We start from the raw sequence: 14,786 nt of genomic DNA, 5'->3' as shown, positions 1-14,786 counted from the left end.
CCCCCAAACACATTTAAAAGGACATAGACTGTTAATAAGCCAAAGGCCTTGTTGAAGAGGAACTTTTTCGTCTGGCACCTACAGGTGTATAATGAAGGCGCCAGGCAAACCTCCCTGGGGAGAGCATTCCATAAGCAGGGAGCCACTGCAGAAAAGGCCCGTTCTTGTGTTGCTACCCTCCCAACCTCTCATAGAGGAGACGCATGGTTCTAAAAGTACCTTTAGATCGGAAAGACCCCTGAAGAAAATGGTTTGGGGTGGCATGTTGCTATCACCCTGCAGAGCCCCTTCTGGCATGTCTGCTGCTGCAGTTCATGTGCGCTCAGAGGATCAGGCTTTAAGTGTTACAAATGGAAAGCCTTCTTGAAACATTGCTTATTTGACAGCAAGACAAAGCTATTTTTATACATTTGTTGATGCCATTTAAAAGCTTTTGAGGGAAAAGTACTTAGTGGAAAAACTTCAGTCTTTGTTTCTAAATCAGCCAAAAATGAAATGCCTTGAAGAATTGGAAAGCCCAGAAAAAATGAAGTGAAAATAGTGTTCTGTAACGCTAGAGTAATTTCTCAAACACTTACAGGATGTTGAACAAGAAGGCATTACCTAAGCTAAATCTTACTTTCTGGAACTTAAGCCTTTTGTGTTTCTCTCAAAGGGAGTGCACATCAGTGTATTATAATTTTCTTCATTACAGCTTTCCAGGAAAGCAAAAATTGCTGTGATCTTAAAGCAAAGTCGGTATCTTTGCATCACTCTTCTCTTTTGTCAGTATTTTCTTTGAAGTGTGATGCCTCTAACTTTTCAAATCACAATTTAATCTGTGTACTTCTTTTTTAACAACTTATTTACTGTGTTTGAAAGAATTACTTGCTATGTTAATCAAGGCTGATGAGATGGTAGCTGAACAGTGGTATGAATAGGCTGTCAGTAATTCACTTCTAATGAATGACATGTCTACGGTGAGACCATCATAAAGTTTGATATTTCTTTTTAGAAAGATTCCCAGTGAAAATGTAAGTTATAAGGAAAAAAAGACTGCAAAACTGTTTTGTAGAAAACATGGAAGAGCTTCACTGCTTTCTTTCAACTCTCTCTACCCTGAAAGCAATAATAAACTCTCCTTAAGAAAAGAGAAACTAGTTCATGGAAAAAATGAAGTCTGAGTTGACCCCTTAAATTACTGTTGCCTGCCCTTTATGACAAGATCCCAGGGGACTGTGCTTTAAAATTAGTGTTTGTGGGGTTTTTCCTCTCTTGATGTTGTTGGGGGGGGGGGTTATTGTCTTTAATTGTAATAGGGATAGTCCTAAGCTGTGTGACATTTCCTGTCTCTTTTGAAATTGCAAAATGTCTTGTTCTTGTTTCCTTTAATATAAAAATGTAAAGGGACCCCTGGCCATTACGTCCAGTCACGTTCCTATTTATCTACTTGCACTTTGACATGCTTTCGAATTGCTAGGTTGGCAGGAGCAGGGACTGAGCAACAGGGATTCGAACCGCTGACCTTCTGATCGGCAAGCCCTAGGCTCCATGGTTTGGATGACAGCGCCACCCGCGTCCCTTTAATATAGTTACTATTAAATAATGCTGAACCATTTGTTTAGTAAGCATAAATATCAGCATGTGGCCTAACGGCTGAAGTGTATCTAGCCTTGATGTTTATTTAAGGATATAGCTGCACGTTCAAGTGACTAGAATTTTCATGCAGTCTCTTGCACTAAATGAGTTGATGAACAGCATGCCATTGTGTCACTTGCCTCCTTTTGTAAGAAGCTGACTTCCCTCCCTCTCCCAAGGTCATTTCTGGCTTGAAAGAAATTAGCACAGGTCAAAGTGCCCTCCAGGTCCCAGACTTCACTCTGGGGCAGGAGTTTTCACTGTGCCTTTTAAGGATGTTGTTTTTGCTGCAGCCCTTGGATATTCCTGATGGCCGACGAGCTCCCTTACCTGCTCACTATCGTAGCAGCAGCACGCGTAGCATCGATACACAAACACCTTCTGTGCAAGAGCGCAGCAGCAGCTGCAGCAGCCATTCCCCATGCATTTCTCCTTTTTGTCCTCCTGAGTCTCAGGATGGGAGTCCTTGCTCCACAGAAGACATGCTGTATGACCGTGACAAAGGTGAGAGTCTATTTGAATAATTGGTTCATGGCTTGCTTTTGTTCTGCTGTACTGTCATTGTGCTTAAATCAGATTTTTGATTTCATTTTATTTTGTCGTGTTGGTGTGAACTGAAGACTGCTCATAATTGTTTTTGCTTGTTTACATTTGTTTTCCCTTTTGTTTGTGCAGTTTCACAAACATCTTCCATAAATGTCAGAAGGACACAGCAAATGAGCTTAACTCTTTATGAAAGCTATAGTATGAAAAGTTAAGGAAAAGCATGAAGTGAATATTTTATAAAATAGTGTGAGAATTATTGGTGAAATGAGTGAATCCAGAGTTTGTGGTTGCGGTATCACTTTTATTGGTCATTTAAAGGGTAAATTAGGAAGACAATAATATATTTGAGTCTAGTGTACAAAATACTATGGCAACAGAATGACTTGTGGGAATGAAATCAATGCTGGTCATGTTTCACTGTATGTATTTAACAGAGTAATCCTATGCATGTCTACTCAAAGTAAGCCCCACTGAGTCTAATAGTAATTGATTCCTAGAAAAGTGAATATAGGATTTTGCAGCCTTAAAAGTCTGGCAGCGTTCTCAGTTTTTGGCAAAGTCAATGGTTTTTTGAATTTTGCAATTCTACTCAAGCATAAGGGTTGGTGGTGAACCCAGAATTCAGCATGATTAGATTCTTGGTTTTCGGTCTCCTTTTTTAGATCTACAGTTATAGCCCTTAATGGCTGCAAACAGAAGCTTAGAAGCATATGGCCGATGCTTGGTGACAGTGCAGAAACCACAAGGAGTGGGGAGTGGTTTCAGTTTTCTGCAAAGGTGCTTGGTTCACTTTATAACTATCAGGAGTAGAACAGATTATGCACAATCTGCAAATACATGTGTCTGTTTCTCTTATATACCCCTTTTCCTCCATGGAGCTGAAGGACACGTGGGACATTTCCAGCTGGTTTTCCATCTGCACACTGACCAGGCTCCTGGCTGCTTAGTCTCAGAAAAGTTGATGTACCATGTGCTTTCAGACCATGCCTTGGGATCATTAGTTTGCTTGGTTTGTGGAATGAATGTAGGTTTGTAGGATTGAATACGTGCATGTTTTTAACACTAGTTGTAGGCCTCCTGGTCAATGTGAGCTGTTTTAAATTAAGAATAAAATAATGAAGTCTCCCGGTATACAGATTTTAAAAACAGCAGAAGGGGAGTTCTCCATTTAAGTATTGTAAACAAACAAACAAACAAACAAACAAACAAACAAAAACGCCTTGTATTTTCCATCTTTTCCCCAATTATTTTTAGAGTGCTCCAGCTCTTTCCTCTTTTGTTTTCCATCTTCCATGCTAATTTCTGTTTCTGTTTTCTGGCCACATCCTGCCTTTATTTTTTCATATTCGTGCACATCATTTACAATTAAAGCATTTCCTCACATGCCTCATGTTTTTCTTTCTTTAACTTTCTTTCCCATTTGTAGCCCTGCCATTTTCTCTCTTTCATGAGGATTACAATGCATGGACACTTCCTCAACCCCAACATGTGATTTTGCTATCTTGGGTCTAGTTTCTTTACTCAGTTGAAGCCAGACATAGAATATTTTTCCACAAAAAGGCAAGACATTCTTGAAATGCCAAAAAACCAAAAAAAGGCCTAGGGATTGTGACTTACAGAAGGTGTCCTCCAGATCTTGGGACTACAATTCCCATTATCCATGACCATTGACTGTTAGTTGGAGCTGATGGGAATTAAAGTCCAAAAACTTCTGGAGGAGAGATTTATAATCTGGCCTGCCTTTTGGATATATGCTTCATGGTAAACTAAGTAAAGATCATGATCTCACTTTGAATTTTAATTAAAATAAAATAAAAATATTCTATCCCACCCTTCATCATGAACAATCAATACTAGGAGCAATAAAATAATGTAAAACTACCAGACATTCACAAATACTCATACAATAAAACAAGGACAGATAAAAAACAAAACAATAGATTGTTGTTGTTGTTTAGTCATTTAGTCGTGTCCGACTTCGTGAGCCCATGGACCAGAGCACGCCAGGCAATAGATAAACAGTCTATAATATATAAGCTATCTACATCTAAGCACCCAGTCTAGACACTAACAACCAGTAAATTTTTCGATGGTCAACCATCCTTTCAACTGGTATTCAAAGGAAACAAACAAACAAAAAGTCCGTTATTGTCACTTTCACATACTAGAAATTGGGTTAGCCAACGAGATATCCTCTCTGTGTTTTGGACTACAGCTCCCATCAGCCCCAGCCAGCATGGCCAATGATCAGGGATGACGGCAATTGTAGTAAAAAGAAATGTGGAGGGCACCATGCTTCCTACATTATATTAGCGCTTTGCCACCACAGATCTTACATACCCCAGCCCTTTTTCCAAATTCGATGTTGCCTTTTATATAGCTAAAACTCAAGTATTCAGCCCACCAAACCCAGAGGTACTAGGCTAAATCACCTCTAGAAAATTCCAGTTTCCTTAGTTTCATGCTCACAGACCTCATTCAAATGCTTGTTGAATGATTAACATTTGTTAGTTGGGGGGGGGGGGGGATAATATTCTGCAGAACTTTAAGTCCATGTCTGTGCATTTTGCCTGTGGCCATTAAGATATGTTTCAGCAATGTCAGCACTTGGTTTTACAGAGAGGGCTTCTCTTAATGGCGTCTGAAATGGTGAACACAGATAAGAGTTCTTTTGGAGTTGATGTGATAAGTGCATTCGATTGAAGGTCACGGTTCTTCATGGTATCTACACCTGCACAGATCCAGCTTTGGGAATGCACTAGAGCAGAATGCCTGAAAAGTAGCATTCACATCTCCTCTTCCTAAAAGAGAGAGAGAGAGAAGTCTTGAAGGATTCACAAAACTCTCTCTTCGGTAGGCAGAGCTGCCACCATTATCATTATCTTGGGTTATCTGATAATGGCTGATTGCATCAACAGTTTTAAGAACAGTTTTAAGAGCATATGAACAGCAGTGTTGGATCAGAACAGAAGCCTGTCTAGTCCAGTCTGCTATTTCCCACAGCAGCCTACCAGATACCTATGGGTAGCCCATAAACACCACATTAACACAATAGCACACCCCTGTTTGTTCCATAGCAACTGGTATTCAGAGGCATGGTGTTTCTGTTCTTGGAGGTAGCATATACTCATCATAACTAGTGGCCATCACCTTACCCTCCATGCATTTGTCTCATCCCCTTTTAAAGCTGCGTGTTGGTGGCTATCTCCACAACTTGCAGTAGCAAATTCCATGGTTCAACTATTAGGTGAAAAAGTACTTCTCTTTGTCCTGATAACGGAAAAGCTGCAACATTTCCTCGTATAGAACTGACAATTTTGGTTACCCTTTGCCTCTCTCTCCAATGTCCTTTCTGAAGTGTGATGACCAGAATTGTGCAATAATAATAATAAATAAATAAATAAAAAATACACCATGAACTCAAGATCCTTTTCCTGGCCAGTCACCACCAGCTCAAACTGCATCAGGATGTATGTGAAATTAGGATGTTTTGTCCGGATGTGTTTCATTTTACGCTAACATTCAACTCCATTCACCATTTTTATGCCCAATCAGCGAGTTTGGAGAGTTCATTTTTGAGCTTTCGGCACCCCTCTTTTGTTCTCCCCACCTTGAATAATTGGTTATTGCCCACTAACTGAGCTACCTCCTTCCTCACCTCTCACTCCAGATGATTTGCACTGGTCCCAGTTTAGATCATTGGGGATCTGTATTTTTGGGTTAGCCAGTTTCTGATGTGGTTACAACTTTAATTGCTGTACATGCTACCTTAGGATGAATCTGATACTTATTTTCACAGATGGTTACCTGTTAGCAGGTACCTCTGGAACAAGGCACAGTTTGATAAAAGGCTGTGCAAATTGCTCACTAGTTCAGTGGTCCCTTAAAATGTACATTTGCCCCATCAACTGTGTTGTGTGCTTAATTGAGTACAGAAAAATAACGGAGCATTGAATAAAATAATTATTTTGGTTTGTATGCTAGACCATGTGTGATTTCCCCCCCAATGCATTGTGATATTGCTAAATGTAGACAAGGTACTGCAGAACACTACGTTTTCCTGTTAACTTAAACAGATAATCTATTTTTTCAGAAAAGAAAGCTTGTTGATATCAACCCAGACAGTATGCGCTAGCTCCAGGAAGATTTCTGGATGAAGTGTTCTTAAATCTCTGAACAATAGTTAAAGAAGTATGGCCAACTGTACTTTCTGCTTTGTTTCAACTGTTGAAAATCACTGGCTCTGTTTTAATTAAGGTGGTGGGAGGATGTCAATTGTTACACCTTTCCTACCTAACCTATTCTATCAGGCCACCAACACTGGCAATCTTTCAGTTGTGGAAAACAGTTGCCAAGTTTGTTTATTCAGTCATAGGTATTTGTACCACATATGCAGAATTCGTAACTTTATAGAAACATGGGGAAATTACTAAAGTAGATTGATCTAGGTTGGCATTGTACTGTCTGTTATGAAGCTACAGAAATGTGTATTGGAGTACACAATCCCATTATAATATTGGTTATCAGAAATGCATGTTTTAAAATACTTTTTTATTAGGAAGAAAGCCAGACTAATCATTGCTAGTGATTATAATTTGATCCTGGCCTACTGTACTGGAAAAGCATCTTTGGTACCACATTTAGTGGTAGTTCACAACATGTTTGCAGAACAGAGCTGGCAATTCCTTTTATTGTTGAATATTTCCCCCACTTCGCGTTCTAGAGTTGAAGTCCCCAAACTTCTGATGTGAATCCCACCTTTGGCGGTTTAATCTCTCTTCAAGCCATCTGGCACCTCTAATTTTAGGCCTCTTCTGTGATGGTTCAACCTAAGCAGTTGATTAATGTACTGTATCAGTGTTTTGGAAGGAGACCATTTCAAGTTTGAATGTCTTATGCTAAAAAGGCATTTAAAATAATGCCCAAAGGTTCCGTGCTCTGTTGTTCCCTGTCGTAGGGCTTGTTTTCTTCTCCAGCTAAATTCCCATTATACTTTTCAGTCGTAAATCAGCTTTAAGCTGGACCTGACTGTGTTTCTGAATAAAAAATGGAAGTTAATAATTGATCAAGCATGGGGAGAGCTAACCTGCTGGCCAGACACAGACCTGCTTTACATTTCTAAAGCATCTTTTCTTTTCTGTCTAAGTCTGCGCTTTGACCACAGGCTCCACTGCCGCTCTTTGGATCAGATCAGCTGTTTACTTTACATTTCTATAAAGAGCTGCTTAAAGAGGTTGAAATTTTCAAAAGAAAATGAACATAAAGTCTGCAAAGGGAACCCATGGTCTGCTTGGGGATGGGAGAGTGATCTTGCACAGCAGGGGGTGGAGAAAATGTTAATGGCACCTGTTGTGTGTGTGGAGAAGGGGAGGTGAGGAAGGGCCCAGCCCGCCGTGTGATTAGAAGCAGTTTTATTGCATTAGAAGTGCCAGCTCCACAGGGTGCCAGTGATTAGAATTCAGTTTGGTGACCCCATGTGCTATTTACAGCTGGAGGGTTCAGTTTTGAGACCTTGCTCCACAAAGAAAGATACTGGTTTTCAGCCTTTACTTTCTGAATTTTTAAATTAAATTTCACTTCTGATAAGTAAAAATTAAAAAACAACCAGCCTTTGACACTGTTTGCTAGCCATCTGTTGAGCACAGCGCCTCTCAAGTTACTGAAGACTTTGCTCACTACTCTGTGGTTCCTCCAGGGTTAGTTTTTTAGGACTAGCATTATGTGAAAAATTAAATTTTGAATACTTCAAGGGAACATACAGGGTTGAATACACACAGGAAAGAAAGGAGGGAAGTTTGTGTGCTATATATGGTTAGGGAACGGAAGGATATAGAAATGAGCCCGTAGGCATTTCATAGTCTTTACCCAGTGTAATTGGTCACTGGATTATGTTAGAATGATTTAATTGAGCTGTATAGGTAAAAAGTTATTACCAGCAAATTCCAGTGAACCATCCAATTCTGGTATTTTTGTGGGTCTATTCAGAGCAAACTTTGATTTCGAAACCACAGAGGAAGACATTTAAGGGGGGAAAGGAAAACAGCAAAAGAAATGACACTCAACTTTTCAAAAAACAACAACAATGGTTAGAACTTGTGTTTCTCCTTTTATGGCTTTTACTACTAGCTCTCAGAGAACTTTAGAAAGTTGTTGTTGGCAGTTCCTCACACTCCGACTTGTTTTAGAATACTAATAGTTCCATAGAGGGAATGCAGTATCGCCCTAGATAGTATTAATGTTGTTTACGTGGCCATGTATCCTAGGATGAGAAAGCGATCAATCTCTACAGCCCTTTCTCACCTAGCAGCCATCAGGATACCTGGAAAGTCCCCATCACAAGTATTATTTATTTAAGAAATTTTATATACCGCTTATCTGTAGGGAAAAAAGAAACACTCCCAAAGCGGTATACAACTAGTCATAAGAACTATAACCCCCTCCCTCTTGCCTTGTGTGTCTCTTTAGATTGTAAGCCTTAGGGCAGGGATTGTCTTAACTGGGGGTTGTTGCAAGCCTCTCTGAGAGCTTTGTTGACTTAGGGGGTTACAGAATGTGTTTTAAATAATAAATCATGAGTCCTCAGCTTTATAATAATTTTATAATTTATATATAATAGTAGGCTAAGTGTTGCCTACTCCTTCGCAACTCCTTTTTTTTAAGTTAAAAAAAAAAGCCCTGTTCCATTACTACAGTGTATGAACAAATTTGAGCATTTGGTGAGTTCAGGACTTACAACCACAAGATACGGAAAAAAGTAAAAAGGCTCTGAGAGGTGCCTGTTTCAGCCTTTTGATCTTAAAAGTGTAAATGTTTTAGGCCATTGTCTGAAAAAGAAACATATGCAGGACAGCTAGGAATGTAGGGCTGCTGTCCAGCTTGTCTCATGTAAGTCCAGTGGTGAATTTTAGGAGGTAGAATGGTGCCCGAGCTCTTTGTAGGTTTCTGCTGTTGTGATAAATGGTATTCCAAGGTTGAAAGAAGGGTTACCAGGAACAGCTGTACCAATGTGTCAGCCATGAAAAGCAGGGATGCAGAGAATGAATAGCCCTTTCCTGTGTTCCAAAGCTCACATACACAGCAGATTGAAGATCAGCATCTGCATTATATATGCCCTTGGTTTTGTTTCCTTTTTGGTCTTTTCTGTGGGTGACATTACTGTGGACAATATTTCTAATGGCTTCATATTTCAAAAGCTGCTTACGAGCACTTTCCAGTTACTGTGTTTATGCTTTAACAAGACACAACGGAACTTTACGTTATCATTAACCACTTGCCCTTCTTTGCATATGCTGTACATGTTGCCCTGATCATTTACATTTTTGAAATGCATAATAAAGAACTTATTTGTTTCCAGGATTACAGCTCTGCTTTATTCAGTCTGTAACATTCTGGATAAAAATATCCTCCCATTATGTGCTGCTGTATGGTAGATTACTGCTCCTCTAAAGCTTTTATTCAGGAGAAATGTGCTCTACCAGAGTGTTGGATATAGCCTGCAATAAAAGAAGCTTTGTGACTTGAAACAAACTGGCATTAGCAGTGAAGTTGTGCAAAAGCCATCGTGTTTGGAAATCAAATTTAATTAAAAAGCACTCTCAATCCCTAGTAATACAACTGCTTTAAATTTTCAGACAGTGGGAGTAGCTCACCGTTGCCCAAGTATGCCTCCTCTCCTAAACCCAACAACAGCTACATGTTCAAACGAGAGCCCCCAGAGGGATGTGAGCGAGTGAAGGTCTTTGAGGAAATGTCGTAAGTAATGCCTTTTATATCAGCTGGATCTGCAAATGCAGGAAACCTTTTTACTGGACCTTTTCAACTGCAGATGAATAAACTACTCCAGCTGATGAGGTTTTTTTTCCCCCTTCTTCTTCTTTCAGGAGCAAACCACTCTTGCCAATTTTGCACAGGCAAGAAGTTGAAGTGTTCCTGTCAGCTTGCGGGGGGCGGGGCGGGAATGCAACCTATTTGTTCTTGACCACATGACCCAGATGTATAAAAGCACAACTGAGGAGGAAATGCAGGCAGAGCTATGGTTTCTTCAGTGCTCTAAAAAGTATTTTCCAGCATGAGTAAAGCTGTCTTTATAATGATACCAGTTCAGCTTTATTTTTTTAGCCTTTGAAGCTGTGAATAACAGCCGTGACCAGAGTTATTTTGGTAGTATTTGAGTTTTGGTTTGTTTTTTTTAATTGAGCTATGTGTTTTGGGGAGTGGGGGAGAGAACACAGTATGTAAGTACATACATGCAGAAATATCTTAAAGTTTGGCCAGTTTTCTCTCCTGTTTTGCTGTACAAGGAAATAGCATGGGACTAATTTAGACTAGGACGGCTTAGACATATTGCTTGGGAAAATAGCTGAAGCCAGATGCTGGTAAAAAATGCTTCCGGATCATTAATAGAAGATTCTAAAGTGAATGTAGATGCTTTGCTGGACAAAATAGAGATAAAGAAAAAAGGACATTGTGCTATCATTTCATGTGTGTTTGCTACAGTGAGTTTTCTATTGATAAACAGCACATTGATGGATTTCTGATATGGTTTGTGCATCTGAATCCTTTAGGGAAGGGAATTGTGGAAAAGTCTTACCTCTCTGGTTGCTTTTTGCATGTATATTGTTTGTTGCTGTGGATCAGTCAGCTGACTACCAATATGGAAGATGTTTGCCCATTTGTCAAATAATCCCATTTCTTGTCACTCACATTCTAGCAACATACAAAACTTGCCAACCCATGCTAAGTTATCTGCAAATGTTCAAGTATGTAACTTTAATTTCTTTTTCAACCCCTTTGTTTTTAGGACTCGTCAGCCTGTCTCAGCCCCTCTCTTTTCATGTCCTGACAAAAACAAAGTTAATTTCATCCCAACCGGATCAGCTTTCTGTCCTGTAAAACTTCTGGGCCCTTTACTACCTGCTTCTGACCTGATGCTCAAAAGCTCTCCAAACTCTGGTCAAAGCACAGCTTTGAGTACTCTGACTGTTGAGCAGCTTTCATCTCGGGTCTCTTTCTCCTCTCTGTCAGACGACACCAGCACAATGGACTCTACAGAGGTTTTAGTACAACAGCCATCCCAGCAGCAGCCACCACAGCTTTTGCAAGAACTGCAGTCCGAAGAACACTCCTCTCCTCAAAATTACGTGATAATCTAGATGATAATCTAGATGAGCAAAGGCAGAGGGACGGTCTAAAACTCAACTGCATGAGTGGCACTTTTCTGGAACAAAACAAAGCTACTTATCAGCATCTTTCTGCATTTCAGCACTGTTCTTGGCAGGGACAAAAATGCATTCAGCATTTTTGTGTTTGTGTGTGAGTTTGCGGGGGGGGGGGCAGAATGCTTGCAGAATCTGTGTATCATTAAGCATTTTAAGTGGAGACTATGCATTTCATAGAATGTTTGACCAGATTAGTACTTTGTCCTGTGTTCTGTTTCAAATTCTACAGTATAAATAAGCTCTATATCAAACAAAGGTTGCCTGTCTAAATAGAAAATGTCTTGCTGTGTTGTATTCTATGGAAAATACTGTACTTCAGGATTATGTTTACAATTTATCCAGGTATTTATGTTTTGAACTTCTGTAATACATACAATGCAAAAAAAAAAAAAAAATGGCCACAACAGTTGCACAGTGTCCCCACCCTATATGGCCTAGCTTCAGGTACTTCTCTCGAAGTCTAAACTCAGGTAACTTGGAATGTATATCATATTGGGATATAAAATATTTTACAGCTAAAAAGCTAAAGAGGGATCATCACTCTTCTGCCTTTCCTTATTTTATGCATTAATATTTCCTCATTACATTCCACTTTCTTGGAAAAAGTGCATTCAGATCTAGGGGGATATGAACCCTGGACGTGGGTGAACATGAGGAGAACCAGCAAATCTGTGGTGTGCTGCATCACATTGTCATGTGGTTACAAGTAAAACAAAAAACTGTTGCATTTGCCATCGTTTCAGCGTGTAAATTGTGGCATTTTAAAGTTTCAGGTGTTTGCACAGTTAATGACTGTTAAGCTGTTGTGAATAAAGTGTTCAGTTTTAGGCTGCACATAAGAAACATTCCATGACGTGTGTGTGAGAGAGAGGCTCTAAGGCAAGAATGTTTTCGTTTAATTTCAGCAAATTCATTCCCCCCTCCCCACAGGTTTCAGAGGGGGTGGGTGGGAATTTCCTCACGCGTTTGCATTGGCAAGTTATAAGGACGTGAAATGCTACTGTTACCATTTTAGGAGTCTTAATTAATGTTTAGTTTCTCTTTTGGAGGAAATGTTCCATTCACATGCTGGTTGCAAAAAAAAAAAAAAAATTTATCTCGGGTTTTTGACAAGCAATGATCGGTGAACTTTGTTTTATTTGTACAGGGGGTATTTTGCATCTGAACTTTAAAAAAAAATCTCTTAAAGCGGCTATGAGGTTTTGTAGAAAAAAAACAAAAACAAAAAAGAAAGAAAGAAAGAAAGAAAGAAAGAAAGAAAGAAAGAAAGAAAGAAGCAATAGTTTTTAAGTCATGTATCTAATCGAAGCCTTTCTTAGTACCCTCTGGTTTAGGCCCATTGGCAGGTAAATTTATTGCAGTTTGAAGTTGGGCAGGCAGTGCAGTTGCTTGTCTTTCCAGATGCTGCATAGCTTAGAAGCCTCCAGTAGTGTTACATTACAGTAGCCCTGGAACTGTGCGAGTGCTGCTTTCAGAGAGAATGAACCTGCAATACAAAGAGGGACCCCAAAGGCAAGAGACCCACTCAATATTCTTAGCTCTGTGCTTTCAGTTCAGTGGAAGTACCTTTATGCAAGCCTGTTCCTAAGAAAGCCTACTTTGCCCCTCTTCAGGAACTGAAAAGATTAAGACTGCAGCTGCTGCAGCATTTATACTCTCTCCGCTGCTTCTTTTGTGGAAGAAATTTGGGGAATAATAATAAAGGCCTCAGTGAAAAGTACCTAAGAAAAGCAATGAAATATACAGCACATGTATGTTGTTGCAAGATGAAGCCCAGTTTCCTTCCTATCATCACCAAAGAGTTTGGTAATAACCTGTTAGGAAGTTGGACTGACAGCCTCTTTTTCAGTTGCTGTGTGACTGACTGTAGGAGCAGGCGGAGAGTGGAAAGCTTAAAAGATCTGTTTGTCTTTTGTTTTCACAGTATTTTTTTTTAATACAGCAACAGGCTGTATCTTTAATCTTGCTAATCTCAGGCCTTGGTGGAAGCACTATATAGTTTGTATGTTAATAAAGGGTAAGGGAAAAAGCATCCAGTTTCTTGTGACCTAAATGTGTGTTCTTTGAAGTTTTACATTAAAGTTGAATATGACAGTACATCTACCTTCTCACCCTCTCTCTTTTTTCCAAATATAACTACATTGTCACGGTTCTTGATGTTATAGGGTTTTATGAGAAACTATCAGGTGACTTTTTAGATCAAGAATGAACTCTGGTGAACAATATTTACAGTGATATTACTTGTTCTGTTTTCTCACGAGAAACTAAATATTAATTGTCACACACATTTGCCCTTGGCATATTGGAAGGTTCTGAATCAAATGTGTTTAAAACCTAATGCTTTGCTATGTAAATTTCCCAGCAGTTGTTGATCTCCAATATATCCTACATTCAGCTGTAGAAATTTGTCAAATATTGTTTCAAGAGTTTTGTACATAGTTGTACTGTTATTTCTAGCCACTGTGCTGAACAGTATTTGAATTACCACACAATATTGCTTTACACAAGGAAATGTGTGGCTTTTGTTTTGTATTTTTTCAGTATAGACGTCCCTGTGTCTTATTTAAATAAAATTATTAGAAAAAAACACCCTACAACCTGTAAAATGTAGTGTGTTGTCTGTCTTTTGAAAGCTGTCTAGAAGCTGAACATTCAGAAAAAGCACCAGCTGTAGTCTTGAACTTTTCCAGAACCGAGGGTTGAGGGATCACAAAAAGTGCTGCCTTGTGTTAAAACTCCCCTTTCCATAAGGAAACTGCAGCAGGAAGAAGAGAAACTAGTTGAGAGGTGGGATTCTCTGCTTGCATATATCTGCAGAAAAGGTGGTTGTAAAGTGCAATATTAATCAATCATTGAATCGAAATGGTAGCTTATTGTAGCTGAACTATTGCTATGTTGCACGCTTAATCATTTATTTCCACTGTAACATGGTGCAAAAACTGCATTCCACTGTACATAGTGGAATAAGGTTAGTGCCAACCTGACTAAATAATTTAGAAAACATTCCCTTCTTCATAGGCCATTCATCTTGTTATGATGATGTAGATTTCATTTCTCATGACTTTAACAAATAGCAGGGAACTGGCTCACTGTTTTTTCGCAACTTGTTCTCTTCAGTCTCAGGACTGGAATGGCATATCAAAATGGACTATTCCAAATGTCTTCTAACATATTAAAGATTCCAAAAACCTCTACTGTTTAGGAGAAGCCAAAGAACATAACCTAGTTTGGTTATCATTTTTCAGCAAAGCACATTTCCCCCAGTGCAACAGCTTTTATATACGTGGGAAAGTGTCATCATGCGCTTCAGCACCCTTTAAAACTCTGCTTAACATTGTGACATGTTTTCCAGTAAGCTTTTAGTATTGGCTCATTTGAACACAACACTTCACTTAGTGACCCAAA

At 39.3% G+C, this 14,786-nt stretch overlaps 1 protein-coding gene across 3 annotated transcripts in view; it reads left to right on the top strand.

Moving 5' to 3' along the window:
* GLCCI1 (glucocorticoid induced 1) overlaps positions 1–13,480 on the top strand; it is a 42,709-nt gene extending 29,229 nt beyond the window's left edge. For 2 of the 3 annotated variants that reach the window (XM_081164238.1, XM_081164237.1), the window contains 3 exons: positions 1,911–2,121; positions 9,795–9,915; positions 10,964–13,480. In XM_081164238.1, coding sequence (XP_081020364.1) covers positions 1,911–2,121; positions 9,795–9,915; positions 10,964–11,315 — 684 coding nt within the window. In that variant the 3' untranslated portion in view covers positions 11,316–13,480. The remainder of the gene's footprint in view (positions 1–1,910; positions 2,122–9,794; positions 9,916–10,963) is intronic. The other variant, XM_081164239.1, reaches the window with a different exon arrangement.
* Positions 13,481–14,786: the final 1,306 nt, after the last annotated feature.

Source organism: Podarcis bocagei (genome assembly GCF_964188305.1).
Source record: "Podarcis bocagei genome assembly, chromosome: 12".
NCBI lineage: Eukaryota > Metazoa > Chordata > Lepidosauria > Squamata > Lacertidae > Podarcis > Podarcis bocagei.
Note: the sequence above shows the minus strand (reverse complement) of the source record. Positions and strands in the feature narration are given on the sequence as shown.